The 19,105-nt window shown below is 36.6% G+C and overlaps 1 protein-coding gene across 1 annotated transcript in view; it reads left to right on the forward strand.

The window, feature by feature from the left end:
- SLC2A13 (solute carrier family 2 member 13) overlaps positions 1 to 19,105 on the forward strand; it is a 280,975-nt gene that overhangs the window by 62,578 nt on the left and 199,292 nt on the right. Inside the window, exon 3 of the mRNA XM_024575883.4 lies at positions 1,336 to 1,544. Coding sequence (XP_024431651.2) covers positions 1,336 to 1,544 — 209 coding nt within the window. The remainder of the gene's footprint in view (positions 1 to 1,335; positions 1,545 to 19,105) is intronic.

The following is a 19,105-nucleotide window of genomic DNA, read 5'->3' on the forward strand; positions in this document are numbered from 1 at the left end:
CACTGCCAGCATCATACTCAGTTGGCAAAAACTATAAGTGTTCTGCTTAAGATTGGGTACAAGACAGGGATGTCTGCTTTCACCTCTCTTATTCAACATGGTGCTGGAAGTCCTAGCCACAGCAATCAGACAAGAAGAAGAAGTGAAAAGTGTACAAATTGGAAAGGAAGAAATAAAACCATCTTTATTTGCAGATGACATGATACTGTACACAGAGAACCCCAAAGATTCCATCAAGAAACTACTAGGACTGATAAATGAATTCAGTGAAGTGGCAGGATACAAAATTAATATCCAGAAATCAGTTGCATTTTATATGCCAATAATGAATTATCAGAAAGTGAAATTAACAAAACAATCCCATTCACAATTGTTTCAAAAAGAATAGAATACCTAGGAATAAATCTAACCAAGGATGCAAAAGACCTGTACTCAGGAAGTTATAAGACACTGAAGAAAGAAATTAAAGAAGATACAAATTAAAGAAATTAAAGAAGATAAAGAAGATACAAGAAGATTCCATTGTAAGTGGAAGCACATACCGTGTTCATGAACAGGAAGAATTAACATCATTAAAATGTCCATGCTACCCAAAGCAATCCGTAGTTTCAACACAATTCTTACCAATATACCAATGTCATATTTATACTTCACAGCACTAGACCAAATATTTTAAAATTTTATATGGAACATCAAAAGAAAGGTCCAAATAACAACAGCAATCTTGAGAAAGGAGAACAAAGTTGGAGGAATCACACTACCTAATATCAAACTATACTATAAGGCATTTCCATCATTTTAATAAGCATTATTTGCTTCTGAATCCATCTTTTTTCCCTATGGATTTCCACTCCTTCATTATTGAGGGTGAACATGATGCTTGATGGCAAAAGGAAATCATAACTAATCACTCACAGAGTAGAAATAACTCTTTAATTTGGGCATTTTATTGAATAGTGTACCTTTTAAACAGGTCAGAGAGTTTTGTCTTAATCCCATTTTATACTGTAGAATACGGACTTAGGTGTGTTACATATATTCGTATTGGATGGGGATGGTGATTGTGGACTTCTGCATGACGTGTTTGGTTCAGAATGCGTCTGTATGGTTATTCTGACTTTTGCCCATTCTTTTTCATTGTAATTTGTGTGAGAGAAAAGAATCAGACTTTCATTTTGCAGTTTCTCACTACAGCAGAAAAATATCCTTTTTGCTGGTGACACACACAAACACAAATCATTCTGACCAACTTAGCATCAGATATTATTCACAATGTGGTGCTAATAAGACCAAATTTTACAATAATATATCTACGTATATATTTTTTTATTGCAGGTACATGTTGGGACTTGCAGCAATTCCAGCAGTTATACAGTTTTTTGGCTTTCTCTTTTTACCTGAAAGCCCCCGATGGCTCATTCAGAAAGGACAGACTCAAAAGGCCCGTAGAATTTTGTCCCAGATGCGTGGTAATCAGACCATTGATGAGGAATACGATAGCATCAAAAACAACATTGAAGAAGAGGAGAAAGAGGTCGGTTCAGGTATGTGGATTATTTTAAACCCACACAGTGGTTTATTTAGAAGTTATACTTTAGTCTTATTTAATATCTAACTTATGGAGTGTTTCTTGTGTATAACCAAAAAATGTATATTTTAATTTTTTAAAAGCAATATAAGAATATTATAAAAGAATGAAGAAAAATATCACCATAAAGCCCCTATCCTCACATAACTACCATTTTAATTTTTGAATAGTCTCTTTTATTCTTTCTAAATTGGATATACTTGACATAGTTGTCATTATTTTGTATGTAGGAGTATTTTTTTGAGAGCATGTTTATTATGTATAAATTTGTCATCTTTAAAGATATATATGCATGAGCTTGCCATGTTAATTAAAAAGTTACTTGAACTATCCAAATAAATCACTTCAGTAAAATTAAATATTTGTTTCCATGGGTTACCTTAATTTTCATACTAATTTTTATAAAGTATAAGAATACTTTCGTAAACTAATCTTGGAATATTTTTGTGTTTTCCTGTTTTCATTAGAATGCTTAGTTAGTCAACCATCTAATTTAATTATGCCATGTCAGAAAAAACAAAAAAGAGGACATTCTAGTTAATGTATGTTGATGAATTTATTTTCAGAGAAGAAATCATGTAGGGATTTACAAAATCATCAGGCAGGATCTATAATGTTGACAGACTGAATTGCGTAAGCGATTTATAGGATGTGAATGATGGTAGGAAAAGGTAGACATTTCACAATACGTTTTTCATCAACAGTCTGCTGGATTCCCATTTCCCAAAATTGTTTTGCTTTTTCTTGAGCCTCCTTTTGCCTTCACATTAAGTGGTAGCTTAAATGAAGATATAGACTTATATTTTTTTAATTATTTTTATACCTGAGAAAACACCAAACACACACACCTCTTTATGGATACCTGTCATACGCACATTTCGGAAGGTCTGTTCACTCAACCTTTGTCTGTGATTTCTGTTGGAGCCGAAGGTTGTGCTGTCCTGAAACAATAGAACGAACATTGCAGAAGCTGGCGACTGTGTTAGCCACACACGGCTTGTCTTCACTTTATATAAAGTGCAATAAACAGTACCTGCCTGCTCAGACCAAAGCCCCAACTGATTGTGAGCCCTTTCTAGGCGAAGGTCGTTTTTTAAGCTTCAGAGGACACAACCATGTGCTTGGTATTCTCAGCATTTCCAGACTAGCACATTAGTGCAGATATTAAAGGGAATTTTGCTTTAACAAAATGATATACTTTTCAGAATTCTACATTGTGTTAATTTTAAAGGTATGATTTTAAATGCCTATTTAAATTACAAATAATTTCTTTTATGCTCCTGTCTAAATTCCTTCCAGCAATAGCTTGAATGAAAGGAGAGGTTTTCATAGTAATCAGCGTACTTGAAAGCCATGGGATAATAAGGTGTGAGTGAAAAGTTTTTCAGAATATTAGGTTATTAAATACTACTTAGAACAAAGTTTTTATTAACTTATGTAAAGGATAAGAAAGCAATTTAATAAAAGAGCCTAGGAATACCATAGATTTACTGCAAAGCACTCAGCATGCGCCTTCATTTGGACTACTTAAAAATGCTTCTGCCTGGCCACGCCACTTTTGGCCATGCGCACTGTTTGATGTCCACGACTTTGAAATGTATGACCAAATGGGTTTTTTAGAAACTCGAGTTACATAGGGTTGTAGATTCCTGCATCTGCTTTAGTTGTTATCAGAAATCTTTGGGAGCTAAAGCGGGCACCGTTTTTTGGGTGTAGATAAAATATTTAGCTGTCTACCTATATTGTAATAGTGCTTTATATATACATTTGGCACAGGTTTTTAATGTTATCCACTGAGTCCTAATAATAATTGTCTCATGCTTGGGTAAGTATTCTAAAGTTTATAACTAAGGAGATTAATCATTTATCCATTTGTGGATTTGTATTATTTCAGTACTCTTATCTTGCTTAATTCTAAAACTGATCTCATGTTCCTTTTCAAAAGCACCACATTAGTGGCATCATGGCACGAATGCATGTAGGTGAATTTGCTAGCCTTACATGGCACCAGTGATTCGGGGCCTTGCTTTTACGATTGAGAAATCTGGCCACAGTAACACGTGTTCTGCACAAGTGTGAAATTCATTTCAGCGTTGTCATGTCCTGGAGCAAGACTCTGTCAGGTTCGTTGAAAACAGGGACGGGTGCTCGGGTTTGTTTTAACAACTGGCAGGGTCCTGGCCCTCAGTCACTTTACATTTGACAATGAGAGGCTAGATGGACAAATGCACATGAAGAAACAGCTAACTTTGAAATAAAGTTGATAAAAATGTCCTGGCCGGAAGGAAACAAGTCAGTCGTTGCATTGGAGACAGCGACCTGGGGTAATTGGACCACGGATCCTGGTGAGGCGAAGTTTGAGCCATGGCTTCAGGCTGTGGGCAGTGCAAGGCGGCTTCCGGAGGGAGAGTTTGACCTAACCCCAAAGAATACTCCGATCTTCCAGGAGGTTAGAAAGTAGATTAATAAGACCCCTGTTTTTCTTTTAGGGAGAAATGTTTTGTCGTTAGATAATGATGGCTTACTTACCCTGCTTACCTGTGAGCTTCCAAATAGGTCTGATTCCAGATCAATAAATCATGTCCTTCTCTAGAAGCTTCCATAGGATTTGAGACTTGTGACTGTTAATGGTACTTGCTTATATGACTCTTCCCCTTTTGTAGGATTTCTTTTCTTGGTTATGTGAGTTTAAATTTGATCTCTTTGAGGAAAATAGTCACAGCTATTTAAGTGTGTATTTGTTCAATTAAATTTTTGGCTGTGAAGCTGGCAGTGTATATGGCATTTACTTTTCTTAGTTTCAAAACACACTTTGTGACTCTTCCCGTGAACCTGGTGGCTGCCCTGGCCACGTGGGCAGCAGAGGTGAGGCTCCCAGGCCACACTGTGGAAGAAGATTGGGTCGAAAGGGGTTTTCTTTCTTCTGTGCACGGCACGAAGGCCACGCTCCTTAGCATGTGATTTCTCCACTGTAGTTGGCAAAAAAAACAAAACAAAACAGAAAAAAGAAAAAAATAAGAAACAAAGAAAAAGAAAGGAAGAAGGAAAGAAAGAAAGAGAAAAAGGCAATTTCTGGGTAAAGAAGCAAACAGTTGGTTTTCACACTATTTATACAGCCTGCAGGACTCAAAGTGAAACGAGGAGAAACAGCAGATCGGTTTGCAAAGCACCCTGCAGTGGGAGACAGGGAAATGAAGACGGCCCTGTCTTCTCCCCACACTTGTGATCCTGAAAGGGTTTGGGGGGAGTTGCTGAGCTTCAGTTTCTTTTTAGGTTTGTAAGAAAAGAGATCCAGGTTATAACAGTGTCACAGTCTGATTTTTATAGGGTTTTAAAAGTCTGTGAGAAATGCCTTTTTTTTTTTTTTTTTTTTTTAAGTTTCCAAATACCGGGCAGCAGTCTTCATTCACAAATACTTATTGAGTGACATTAGTGGTAGGGATGTGACAATAGATAAGAGAGACAAAGTTCTGGCCCACTCTGCTAGGAGGGGGCAGATAAATTATGGAAAAGAGTAAATAATTATCAGGTAACTTAAAAATTGCGGTAATGTCTTTGAAGGAGACAAACAGGATAGTCACATCTCTTACAGGACTAAGGAGGGACTGCTTTAGGTGCAAGAGTTAGGAGCGGCTTCGCTGAGGAGGCGAATTTGATGGGCGAGAAAGAATCAGCAATGCAGAGAACAGAAGGGGAGTGTGTTCCAGGCAGAGGGAACAGCAGGTGCAAAATTCGATGTATCGTTAAGTGAACCAAATTTACTTTCTTCAAGTTTGGTAATATTTATAAAGTGTACATGTACCAGATTTTGAACACATTGCTCTAACACTGTCTTCGTTCATCCCGGTTGCCAAGCCTAAGCTTTGAATTTGCAGGGACACGATTACTACTTTTAGAATCAAAAGCAAATTTGAGTACAAAATTATAATTTTGTACTCAAATTTTTATATATATAATATATATATATAATTTCTCTGGTTTTATTGCTGTCTCTTTTTGTCTTTCTGGTTTATTTCATGTGACATAGATGTGTAATGGAGTCATGGATTGTACATACAACAGAAGAAGAAACCTGAGAAAGACCTGGGTTTTACTTTAGGCAATAATTTGCAAACATTTCCACTTAGCTTCAAAAATGAATGGTGACAGGCAGGCGTCCAGGGCCTGGTACCAGAGCAAAAGGCAACTGCAGTAATCTTGACATTTGACATCTATTTAAATGTTTCTGCTTTATCCTAGAAATGAACACAAGTTTGTATCCTCTTCTATAATATAATTGTTTTACTGGACTCTAAAAATGTTTTTTTCTGGACATCTTCAGTGTTATTCGTTGGCTTTCTGTGTTCCATCCTTCTGTTATGTACACGCCCCGAGATACACATCCCTCAGTTTGATGGACATGAAGTTATAGTACTTGGAGTTTCTCTCCTGGGCAGATACTTCCGGCAAGGTATTAAAAGTTGGGTCTGCCTGTGTTACTAAAGAGAGGTGGTCGTCTGCCAGTTTACTGGGCATGGAGAAGGGCAGAGAATCTTTGTCAGGGGCTTTAGTTCCAAACAGTTAGGAATTCTGTCCCACTGCAGGAAAAGTAAAATCAGTTAACAACAGAGACAGGATTCTTCCAAAGACAGTCTTAGGGAAGAATCTATAAATGAAGAATATATATGCATATGCTTTGTACCACCTGATTGGATAACACTCTGTAATTGACTTCTTCCATTTCCTTTTCTTTTAACTGAGATATAATGGACATATAACATTATATTAGTTTCTGGTGTACAGCATAATAATACATGTATATGTTGTGCAATGGTCACCACAGTAAGTTGAGTTAACATCCATCACCCATGTACATTCCTCAGGTGAGGAGAAAGGAAAGCAAAGGCATCTATCTGCCTTAGCAGAAGAAACTCCTTAGGCAGAGCTTAGGCCAAGGCTTACGTAGTCACCCTCTCTGCCACTCCCTTCCCTGCTCTCCATTGGGTTATTAAAGCAGGATCACTGGAGGGAAAAAATACCCAGGTAAGCCTCCTCCCCCTGGAGAAACTCGCAGATCCTGCTGTTCAAGCACTACACAAAACTGGACGGAAGATGCAGTCAGTGCTCTGGGGGGATGAGGCTGTCAGGGCAGCGTCACTGCAACAAGAGGTTGAGTAGAGGGAAGGAGCGTGGAGGAACTGAGTGCTGACTGCAGGGCTGGGGGCAGCAGCCTTCCCCCAACGTGCTGTCCATTTATAGCACGGGTCACCCCAGCGAACTTAAAACGTATGTGGACTTTTTAAAAAAGAATACATAAAAGGAAAATAGTTTTTTAGTGTCCCATCTTTAAAAAATTATACACACACACACACAACACAGTATACATACAGGGTTGGGCAAAAGTAGGTTTATAGTTGTTCGTATGGAAAATAATACAATATTTAATAGTACAAGAATATACTCATAACTGTAAACCTACTTTTGCCTACCCCTGTACATCTTTTAACAGTTAATATTACCTAGATCATTGTTACTTCCAAAATGATTTATTGAACATAAGACAATCAGCAAGAAAATTGGCCCTGCCCTTTGTTCACTAAAATCTTACTATTTAGGCACTTGTGAGAAGTAGCAGCCCAGAGGCACTCCACCCAATGCTTCCAGTAGAAATTCCATCTAGGCCCATGGCTTGCTCTCCCTGTTATCCTGCACTCGGGTTACTGGTGCAGTGTCTAATGCAAAAACGTTCAAGCCAACAAGATTTATATTATTTAATTTTATCAACCAATCAACTCGGGAGTCTGGGTGAATGTGGCGCTCTGTTTTCCCTTGGTCAGTAGTTTAGTCTGTAGACTGGAAAGGCAGAATATTGTCGGGAGGGTAATTTATTCAAGACCCTCCTGTGAGTTCACTTAAAATTTGATGTGGTTTACCCCCAGCTTTTGGGAGGTCATGTCTGTTATGTGCAGGAAGGGCTGGCTGCATCTTTTTTAATTTTTTTCCTACAGTAATTTTGCAATTAGGCCATCAAGTCTTATCTTCTTGTAAGTCATTTTCTTTTTCTGTGAACAGATACTGTCTGTGGTTATTTCAACAAACCGTATTCTGCAGAGAGGTCAGAGAGGGTAGATATTTATCATATTTTGATAGAAATCCATCCAAGAGTTTCTTTAGAAATCTAATTCCAGCATAATGACATTGCAGAAGGATGCTCATTGCAATTGACATCTGCTGCACTTAGAGGAAAGCAGTCATTTTTTCCAATATTTCTGGTAGCTTTGCTTGTATTTTCTTCATGTGGTGGCACAGTGTTGTCTGATCCAAAGTAATGCATGTAATTTACTGGATAAACTTGAAATAGATAATGACAAATAGTTTCTCAGCAAGATGAATATAGGCAAAGAAAATTTTCCCATATTTAATATTCTCAAGGGTGTTGCAGAATTGCAAAATATTGTCCTAGTGTGAGGCTGTTATACATTCTCTTGGTAAACAGTAGAGTAAAACCAGAGGTCAAGTAAGGAGCTGCTTTAACTCCCTATCCTTGTCTTTACAAGCTCTAAGCTGAAGGAACGTTAAAATAATATACAACTGTATTCAGTTTTTGGCAAATCTTATTTTCTTAAGTGTGATGACTTATTTAAAAAGAACTTTAACGCACCATGGCTTTAAATAAAGGTTATCTTCTATTTTTTTAAACCTGAGGACTTTTAAAATCTTCAGCAGAATTGGAATAGTTCTTGGATTTTACTTGAACATGTCATTGACTCCCGTCTTACATGGGGTGAAAGAACAGCACAGAGAAGATTTCCCACTCAGCATACTCACGGGAGAAGGAGGTATTTTTCAGCTTACCTGCAGGCTTTCACGTCATTTTCCTTGATTTATTTTGGAAATCCAGATTGTCTTAGTAAGTTGACAGGTAATACTTGAAGTCTCATCTTTCTGCTTTCTTGCCAAAATGTGCTTAAATCCACATCTCATAAAAAGAAATCCATGCTGAAGGAGTTTTGACTGTGTCCAAGTTTTCTTTCCCCCCAACACATTATGAAGTTCATGCTGTTTTGTAATGCTCTGTATTTCATGCAGTCAAAGAGGAGGGGTGAAAAATAACAAAGGAGATATTTCAAAAAAGAATATAGTTTTTAAATTGCTGCTTCAGGGTAGTTCATTTCCAACTTGACACTAAATCCATCATTCAGCACAGGTGATTGTCTGCATTATAAGGAAAACCATAGTCTGGAGATGTTTTCCCCTCCAGGAAAGATAAACTGCTGGGCTATGTAAAGCGTACTTTGTTTTTGGAGAAGGGTAGGGAGGATCCTGAAGAAAACCCAGCCTTCATCTCAAAGGTGTGGGCGCATGGGCCACTGCAGGACCGTCCTGTTGATGAGGCCCAGGATCATAATGTTGATAACCATGGCATGTGCTATCAGAAGAAACTTGTCTATTTACACATATCAGAAGAGATCTTGAATCAAAAATCAAGTGAATCACACTTAAATTTTATCTAATATTTTACATTCAGGTTGTATTTAGGAGACAGAGTGGTCAAGTGCCATTAATTTTCTTGTAAACATGTATGCTGCCAACATAGAAGCACCTTAATACTTAAAGCAGATATTAACAGACATAAAGGAAGACATTGACAGGAATACAGTAATAATAGGGGACTTTAACATTGACTTACATCAATAGATACATTATCCAGGCAGAAAATCAACATGGAAACTTTTATCTTAGAGAACACATTAAAAGAGATGGACTTAATAGATATACACAAAACATTCCATTCAAAAAAAGCCAAATACACGTTCTTTTCAAGTGTACACGAAATATTCTACCAAAGATAGGTCACGTTTTAGGCCACAAAACAAGTCTTAATAAATTTAAGAAGAGTGAAATCACATCAAACATCTTTATCGACACAACAATATGAAACTAGAAGTCATGCACTTTTTCCCAGAAGACTGGGAAAAACCACACAAATACACGGAGGCTAAACAACCAGTGAGTCTACAGAAATGACAAAATTACTTGAGACAAATGAGAATGGGAACACAGTGTTCCAAAATTTATGGGACACAGCAAAGGCAGTTCTAAGAGAAAAGTCTCAGAGTGATATAGGCTTCCTCACAAAACAAGAAAAATCTCAAACAATCTAACCTTACACCTAAGAACAACAAACAAAAGCCCAGTGTTAGTAGAATGAAGGATATCATAAAGGTCAGAGCAGAAATAAATGAGATGGACACTTGAAAACCCAGCAGCAATAGAGAAGGACAGTGATACTAAGAGGTGGTTTTTTGAAAAGGTAGACAAAATTGGTGTCTTTACCCAGACTCATCCAGGAAAAAAACGAGAGAGAACACAAATAAATGAAATTAGAAATGAAAGAGAATTTACAACTGACAACGCGAATACAAGGGATCATAAGAGAATACTATGAACAATTATGTGCCAACAAATTGGACAACATGGAAGAAATGGATAAATTCCTGGAAACATGCATCCTACTAAGACTGACCAGAAAAAAACAGAAAATGTGAAAAGATTAATTAGTAGTAACAAAAGTGAATCAGTAATCAAAAACTCCCAACAAATAAAAGTCTAGAACCAGACAGCTTCATAGGTTAATTCTACTAAACATTTAAAGAACTGATACCTATACTTTTCAAAATATTCCAAAAATTGGAGAGGAAGGAATATTTCCATGCTTATTCTCTGAGACCAGCATTTCCCTGATTCCAAAACCAGGCAAGACACTACCAAAAAAAGAAAATATCCCTGATGAACATAGATGCAAAAACTCTCAACTAAATAGTAATGAACCAAATTTAACAATACATTAGAAGGATCATACACCATCATCATGTCGTATTTATTCCAGGAATGCAAGGATGGTTTACCATCTGCCAATCAATCAATCGATATGATGCATAACATTAATAAAACCAAGGGTAAACACGTGATCGTCTCAATAGATGCAGAAAAAGTATTTGACAAATCTAACATCCACTTTTGATAAAAACTCTCAACACAGTGTGAGTAGAGGGAACATACCTCAAAACAATAAAGGCCGTATATGATACACCCACAGTTCATACTCAATGGTGAAAATCTGACCAGTTTTTCTTTAAGATCGGGAGCAAGTATAGCCACTCATACTGATTTTAATCAACATAGTATTGGTAGTCTTAGCCACAGCAATCAGATGTTAAAAGGCATCCAGATTTGGAAAGGAAGAAGTAAAACTGTCAATATTTGCAGATAGCATGATATAAGGAAAACTATCACAACTAATAAATGAGTTCACTAATGTTGCAGGATACAAAATTAATACACAGAAATCTTTTGTGTTAATAGGAACACAAAAGATTGAACTATCAGAGAAATTTTTTAAAAATCCATTTACAATTACATCACAAAGCATAAAATACCTAGGAATAAATTTAACCAAGAAGATGAAATACCTGTACCCTGAAAATTCTAAGATGTTGATGAAGACATTGAAGCTGACCCAAATAAATGGAAGGACATATCGTGCTCAGGTTTGGAAGAATTAATGTAGTTACAGTGTTCATACTATCTAAACCAGTCTACAGGTTCACTTCAATTCCTATCAAAATACCAAGGGCATTTTTCACAGTACTAGGACAAATAATCCTAAAGTTTATATGGAACCACAGAAGACCCCTAGTAGCCAATAAAATGTTTTAAACAGAACAAAAGTGTATCACATGCTGATTTCAAAATATACTATAAGGCTTTAGTAATCAAAACAATATGGAACTGGTATAAAAATAGACACATAGATAAACAGAATGGAATAGACAGCCCAGAAATAAACCCACACCCATATGGTTGATTAATCTATGACAGAGGAGGCAAGAACACACAATGGGGAAAAAAGACAACCTCCTCAATAAAGGGTGTTGGGTAAAGTGGACAAATACATGCTTTATACAAAATACATATATATATATATATACATATATATTTTTATATATATAAAATATGTTTTTATATATATAAAATGTCTTAGTGGCTTACTTTTATAGGTTTAGGATAATGAGTCTTATATAATATAGGATCACTTTTGTAAGAAGACAAGCTTGAGTGAGTTTGAGGCCTGGCTGTGATGCTGTGTGACTTTGGGTAAGTTAGTTAATATCTCTGAACCCAATTTTCTTATCTCTAAGATGAAGATAATAACTAACTCAGAAGGTGGTAGTAGTAAGATATAAAAATTCCTGACAACTATGGGAAATTATTGTTGAATTAGCAGCTTTATCTTCTGCTCAATCTCTTAAGACTCATTCTTTGCCGTGGTTTCTACCAGTTTTGACATAGATGTTGCCTAACAGATTCATTGTTTTATGTCTAGAGAGCTGTCTGCTTTCACACCTGTGGGGACTGATGGTGGCTCTGAGTAGTTACATAGTAATTATTAAGAGAGAAATATTTGGAAGGTGCAGCTACCATTGTAGCTATTTTAGGAAAATCCACACTGGTTTTCTTAATTCTGTAGTTAAAGCCTAAAAAATGAAGATATTTTCTTTAAATGTCATATTCCCATATAGTACTCTCTTTTGTTAAGCACCCTGCACATACAAGGTTAAGCAGTCGCCCTAAGACTGTAGATCTGAGACCGAGCAGAGACCAAGCAGGAGGCCCTGCTGATAGCACACGGTGTACGTCTTGGAAAGTACCAGAGGGTTCTGGGGTTGCCTCAGCATTTGTTTATAGTGGTCCCGTTCAGAGAATAAGCTGCAATGAAAAATAGCCTCTGGGAATCAGAGCTGAGGATAAAATGTACAAATTCTTGCAATAATTCATTTTGGGAGAGTGTAGGAAGGACTGTTTAAAAGATTTGTTAAAAGAAGCAAAGGAAGTCGACCTTAATAAAAAAAACAAGCAAAAGGATCTTCAACCCTTCCCCTATTTTGATAAACAAACCATTAATCTTATTTGCTATAAACTTTGGCATAGAATAACCTTAAACTTTATTGGCAATAAAAAAAAGAGTGTAGTTTAGTCCTAGATTTGTGTAATTGTGACATTCTTATTATGAGTAAAACAGGAAAGCAGTGTTTTCTGCGATAGAGGTTTTGTGTTCCTGTAGTTCTCTTTAAATGTGTGGCATAGTAAACAGGCAGACCTCTCTAGAAACAGACCTCCCTGTGCTAGTTTCCACTGTCTCAAAAAATTACTTTGAAGATTGCATGATTTAATGTGTAAAGCTGTGCGAACAGTGCCTGGCACATTATAAACTGTAAAAGAACCATTACTATTGAGGTTTAGCTTACCAACAAGTAACCAAGTGTGTGCTAAAAGTAATTAACTTGTGCACCTTTTGCATTTAAAAAGATTTTTTTATCCTTACCCAAGGACAGGTTTTCATTGCTTTTACAGTGAGAAGAAGGGGGGAGAAAGAAACATCAATCGGTTGCCTCACATATGTAGCTGGATAGGGGATCCGTTAATTGCCCAGACCAGGGATCAAACCTGCAACCTTTTGGTTACTGCAACAACTCTCCAACCAACTGAGCCACACCAGCCAGGGCACCTTTTGCATTTTTAAAAGTAGGTTTTATATAAGGAACGAGAGGTCATATTTTAATCTACTCTGTGCCAATTTATTCTGCTATATTTCATGAAAAACACCTGTTTTTTTTCCTCTCCTTAATGGAGGTGATAACCTATTTCATTCACTCAATGAATATCTCGATTGCCTCCAACATTCTAGGTGTGGGGAAGAGGGTGGTAAACAAGATCCTCTGCTCTTAAAGAGCATTAATTCATCTTTTATAGTCCACTATAAATTTTAGACCATCCTTTGCAGAAAACAGTTCATTTTGCTCCTCCCCCACCATTATTTAGTAACACCACTTGATGATTTGGGCCTCTTTGCAAATGGTTTCTTAAAAGCTACCCTTTATATATATCTTTTGATTATACAAATTTTAAAAACATTTCTTATTGTAACTGCCACTGCATTTTTGTTAGTTTCTCCTTATGTCCGAAGGATCATAGAAATATCTTTAGAGGGGATTTTTCTAAACATCTCTTTTGAACTTAGAAACCAAAAAGCAAAGAATTGGAAGTGACACCTGTCAAATGTTCTCTGGCGAGTGCCTCTTATAGCATTGTCATTTAGTCCCCGTTTTGGAGGTGCACTGTCTCTGACTGCTGATGTGTGACTTCCTATGGCACTTTTTTATTCTGCGATGGTAAAATTGGATTCCAAACACTTGTCGGGAAGCTTTCGATTTTCTTGTTTTGAACACTACTGAACCAAAGTACTAACCAACTAACCACATAATGTTTTGGAAGCAACCTTATCTGTGGCATAGATATCGTAGGTATCATAGATACTTGCTTGTTTACCTCGGGGATAATGTTAAAAAAATAAAAGACAAAGGAAAGGAAATAAAAGGCGGAGTCAAGTTGTGTCCTGATGGTCTTCAGCAGGTAAGACCAAGCTGATGATATTGAAGCTAGATGTTTAGGGTCATAGCGGTCACTCACAGGCAATAGACTTGCACCTCACATCTTTAAGCAACACATATTTTGACATTTTATAGTAAGTGATTATATCTTCTTCATCATATCAGAAACAAGGCTAATTTCCACAGATGGAGTCAAAACACTTGCCAAATGCAAGGATAATTTAAAGAATTAATTCACTGCCAAAGATAATTTTTGAGAAAAGAGGAGCTGTTCCCAGATGGCAAAAGAATATCATTGATGTCTTCTCTAGCCTTCAAAGACAGGAGACAGATGCTATTAATAAACTGTAATAAACTCTTTTTTTGTTTCCAATAAAACGAGTGATTTCATCGTCTTATAATTTGAAATGTCAATCTAATTTAGTAGGTTTGTGTTGAAAAACATGGGTTTTGAAAAAATGAGGTGAGAAGTTAACTCACTATTATGTCCAACATTTTTGCTAAGTATAGAGAATATTAGTGAAAAAGTGTGAGAAAGAAAGAAAGTAGAGTCCTGGGGGGAAAGGACAAATTAGAGACCTGAAATATTAAAACCTCTTGATTCACTGGGATGTAATAGATATTAATGTGAGTCTGAGTTTAGTGGAAAGAGCACGGGAAGCCCTTGACCAGGTACCCTTGTTAGGGCTGACTTCCTGGCCATGCACCTTCTGTAGTTGCTCAGGGCCCTGAACTTAGGACCCTGTGCTGTGTTTAATGCTCTGCTGTGTTGAAATTCTTAATAGTGTTTGAATAAGGGTCCCACATTTTCATTTTGCCATCCACCCTGTGAATTATGTAGCCTGCTCTGGCTGTTGACAGGTTACCTCTCTGAATTTCATACAAGGCCACAAATATATTTGATGCCAACATTGGAACTTGTATGAGTCCCAACACAGTTTTCTAGACACAGAAAGTTCCTGGTCCACCGTAGCTTCAAGGTTTGCAACCAGGAGCGATTTTGCCCCCTAGTGGATATTTAGCATGTCTGGAGACAGTTACAGTTGTCTCAGCTCAGGGGAAGGTGAGACTGGCATCTAGTGGGTAGCGGGATGTTTAAAGCTACAAGTGCTCAGGACAGCCATCACTTTTTTTTGGCCTCAAATTTCAACATTGCTGAGGCTAAGATACTCTGCATAACTCATTATTTGTCTCCCTACACCTGGTTCTGGCACAGGGAAGTTATTCAGTGTTGGTGAAACCAGCGGGTGCAACCTGGGTCTTCAGGGGTTGTATTCCTTATTGTATGCAGACTGAAGAACACATCTGGTGGTTACTCAATGTAATCTAACATTTGCATGAGGTGCAGTACAGAGAGGCTGTCCTAAGGCACTTCCACTTCTCCCATTTATCCAGTGAACTGCTGGGCACCCAACCCTCTTAGAAGCTTCCGTAAATCACGCCCTGTTCACAGGAGGTGGATGACGTTCAGGATGAGCTCGTATTCTGCTATCAGCTGTCAGGTTCTCGGTGTACCAAGTTGTTTAGGTGTTTTCCTGAATCTGTTCATGGCATTGCGCTGGCTGCTGTAATTATGTAATGTAATCTGTCGCAGGAATTTAGGGAAAGAAAAGTAATTACACGGAGAGAGATTTCCATGAAATTCTGAGTGCTTTGGAGAGATTCAATAAAGGTGTCACTAAAGAAGATTGCTCTTGAATTAACTGTAGGCAAAATGAATGTAAAAGATTTAGGAGAGAATCATTAAAATCAGATTCTCTGTTGAATTAGCATAACTGTTTTAAGTTTTCACTGTTCTCTATGGAGATTTCAGACAATTACATCTGTGGTTTTTGGAAGAAAAACAATACTTTAGCCAGCTGATTCATGCTCAGAGAAAGGCCTCATTTTCCATCACAATATTGTAGCATGAATGACATTGATATATTTGAGAATGATATAAATTATTTGATTTGCAAGGTAACTTTACGTGACTTTTCCTAATAACCAATGTGTCAGGCAGCAGGGCTTATACTGTATTTTCTGGTGAAAAACAAAGAAAAGGGATATAATTAGATATTTTGCGTTTGTCACTTCTAGAGCCAAGCAACTCTGAGCTCAGTGATGTCTGTAAATAATTTTTCAGACTTAACACCTCCTTACATCTTAAGAAGCTATTTCCTTCATTTTTGATCCCGTGAACATCAGCAGAAGGTCTGTCTCTTCCAGATGCAGGACTGACGTGCTCGGGAGCTATTTGCTTCCTTTTTAGTTCATATATTTTCTTCCTTGAATTTCCCATGGGCCTGTGTAAACTAGAGGCAATGTGTCACATTCTTTTAGACTTGAACAGGTATAAATAAATAGTGTGACCATAAGTATAGTCAGATTACTTAATTCAAAATACTGTTTGAATTGAGGTAAGAGACGTCTGTCAGTCTGTGATTTTCACGTTGGCTTTTAACTTGTTACTATCTTGTTAGGATTCATGTCCTGGAATTGGATTTGAAAACGTGGATTCCTTTTTAATGTGAACCAACTGTTGGTACTTTCTGTTAACATTTTAAAAGATGTTATAATGTTTTATTTTACATCAGTTGTCATTGTTGTCTGACAATTTATAGACATAAGCATCTCATTTGACTATTAAAGAAAATAAAGAATTTAACCTTTCTGATCGAATACATTAAGCTCTTTTTTAAAGTATTGGCCAAAAAGTCCATTTAGTTTTTTCTGTAAGGTAAAAGACACATTTTTCATTTTCACCAATAATTTTATTGATTTGGATATTTTGAATATGTTGACTATCTCCCCCATGGTATAATGTTGATTGGTCTCAATTAATGTCTTGACTTGATTGCTGTCAACTCCAACTGGTCTACCCGACTGTGGAGTATTGTCCACAGAGAAATCTCCAGCATGAAACTTCGCAAACCACTTTCGACCCATTCAATTAATCACAGTACCTTCTCCACACACCACACAAATCTTGTGTGTGTGTGTTGGTTGCGTTTTTACTTTTTTGAAATAATAAAGCATAATATGCCAAAAATGTTGCATATTTTCTTCCATCCTCGATATTAAAATGGCTACACAAAATTCACTAATTTTGATGTTTTTTTAAAAAAATGCATGCTAATACTCTGGTTTCTCTTCATATCATATAAATCTTTCGCCTCTTAAAAATGCATGCTTGAAATGACAGCTGTCACCATACTATCTAAGAAAATTGTTTCAAATGAAGTTAAAGACTGCCAAGAGCCGCTACAGCCATCTTAAGGAAAAAGCCAAACAAACTTTTTGGCCAACCCAATAGTTTTAACAAGTAGTATATAAATACAGCTTCCCTTTAAAACTTTAGAACATTACAGATAAAACTAAATTTCTCTTTGCCCATCTGATACGGACTTGGAATCCTTACACACACACACACACACACACACACAGGTTTTTTATAGTTGTGGTGTCATACTGCATAAACAGTACTGGTGTATTGTTTAGTTACTTGTTTGCTTTATGCAGTTAAGTTACATCAATTTGAATTAGCTCTTCTATAAATCTAGTTCATTCCTTTTAGCTGCTGTATGATGTTTCAGGTATGGCTATGCCAGATTTTATTTGTTTGTTCCTCTATTAATGGACAGTACATTGTTATGTATCGGTACTATAATGAAAGATGTTTTCTTGAGCACTTGTACATGGTTTTCTCTGGGCGAGGTCACTAGAAGGAGAATTGCAGACCATCTGCCTCATAGCATTACAGCGTTAGCTTCGTTCATTTGTTTTAGTGGTAGAGTCTTTCTAAATTACATAGTATGTAAGACAAAAGTCACAGAGTCATAACATTTTAGGAATTGAAGTATCTTAGCTGTAACTTTATGATATGATGGATTAGTCAATGTGTTTCTCCATGCTCTTAATATTTAATATTTTTTTACTCTGGAGCTTCCTTTACAGTGTTCCCTGCTTCCGATGCCTTAGTAAAATTCTCTTGGCTCCTCTCTTGCGTCTATTATTAGTAACAAAGTTTCAGACAATAAAATCTCGTAAGGAATGATTTTAGCAGGTGTGTTACTTTGCTCAGTCTCAAATATTAATACTTTTTTTAATTAAAATACTTCTATGAAATGTTTTAAGTAATTAATTCTGGCAGAATTATACCTACACTGGTTTAACACTTTGGACCTTTGGATGGTATTTAATTACCTCAGAAGTGAAAAATGCTCAGATATAAAATCTAGAGTCCCTGTAAAACCCATTGTGTATTATAGATGTAATCCAGAGAAGGCGCCTTTGCATGGTGGAAAACTTTGGGGCTGATTGCCTGCATCTTCCTTATTTGGATAGTGTTTTTTCATTTGAAGAATTATATCATCACTTACGTTTAATGGCTCCTATATGTGAAGTTTTGTGCCCGTTTTCCTTTAATTCTTACAGTCTAAGAATTTGACAATATTATTCTCATTTCATTGCCATAAAAATTGGTAGAGAAGCTAAGGAACTTTCCCAAAGGTCGCCCTGTTAGGAAGTAGTGGAGCTAAAAATTCAAAGCAAAGCTCTCATTTGAACCATATACACTCTTCAACATGCTGTATACAGCTATTCTTTTTCACCACATTCAAAGGTTATGTGAGTCTAGTTTCTAGAGGAATGATTCATTTTAAAGACCTTTAAAAAACTTTCAATTGCTATCAGCCATAATTGTAGATAAAATCGTTTTGTGGTAGACAATCAGAGTTAATTTTGTATGCTTCTCTATTTTTTCCAAATATTTAAAAGAACTCACCAAGCTTTTAGGACATTTATACTTGCAATTTCATTGATTTCTGAATTATTTATTCACTTTCGACTATAGATAAGGCACTGTGTTTACAATTTTCATATTTTGAAAGTAATATATACTTAACTACAGGAATTTGAAAAAAAATTTTTAAGAAAATTACCAGTAATCCATCCTCTGTGTATCTAACAGCAAAATGAGCAAATGGCGGCTCCCTGCTCCTGGCACACACCTATGTACCTGCACACTGACCACTTCCCAGGCACGTAGTATGGACAGAGTGGTTCAGTAGTTCAAGAAATTCTTATGCTTGTCGCATTTAGTGAA

The sequence above is a fragment of the Desmodus rotundus genome, chromosome 3 (assembly GCF_022682495.2).
Source record: "Desmodus rotundus isolate HL8 chromosome 3, HLdesRot8A.1, whole genome shotgun sequence".
NCBI lineage: Eukaryota > Metazoa > Chordata > Mammalia > Chiroptera > Phyllostomidae > Desmodus > Desmodus rotundus.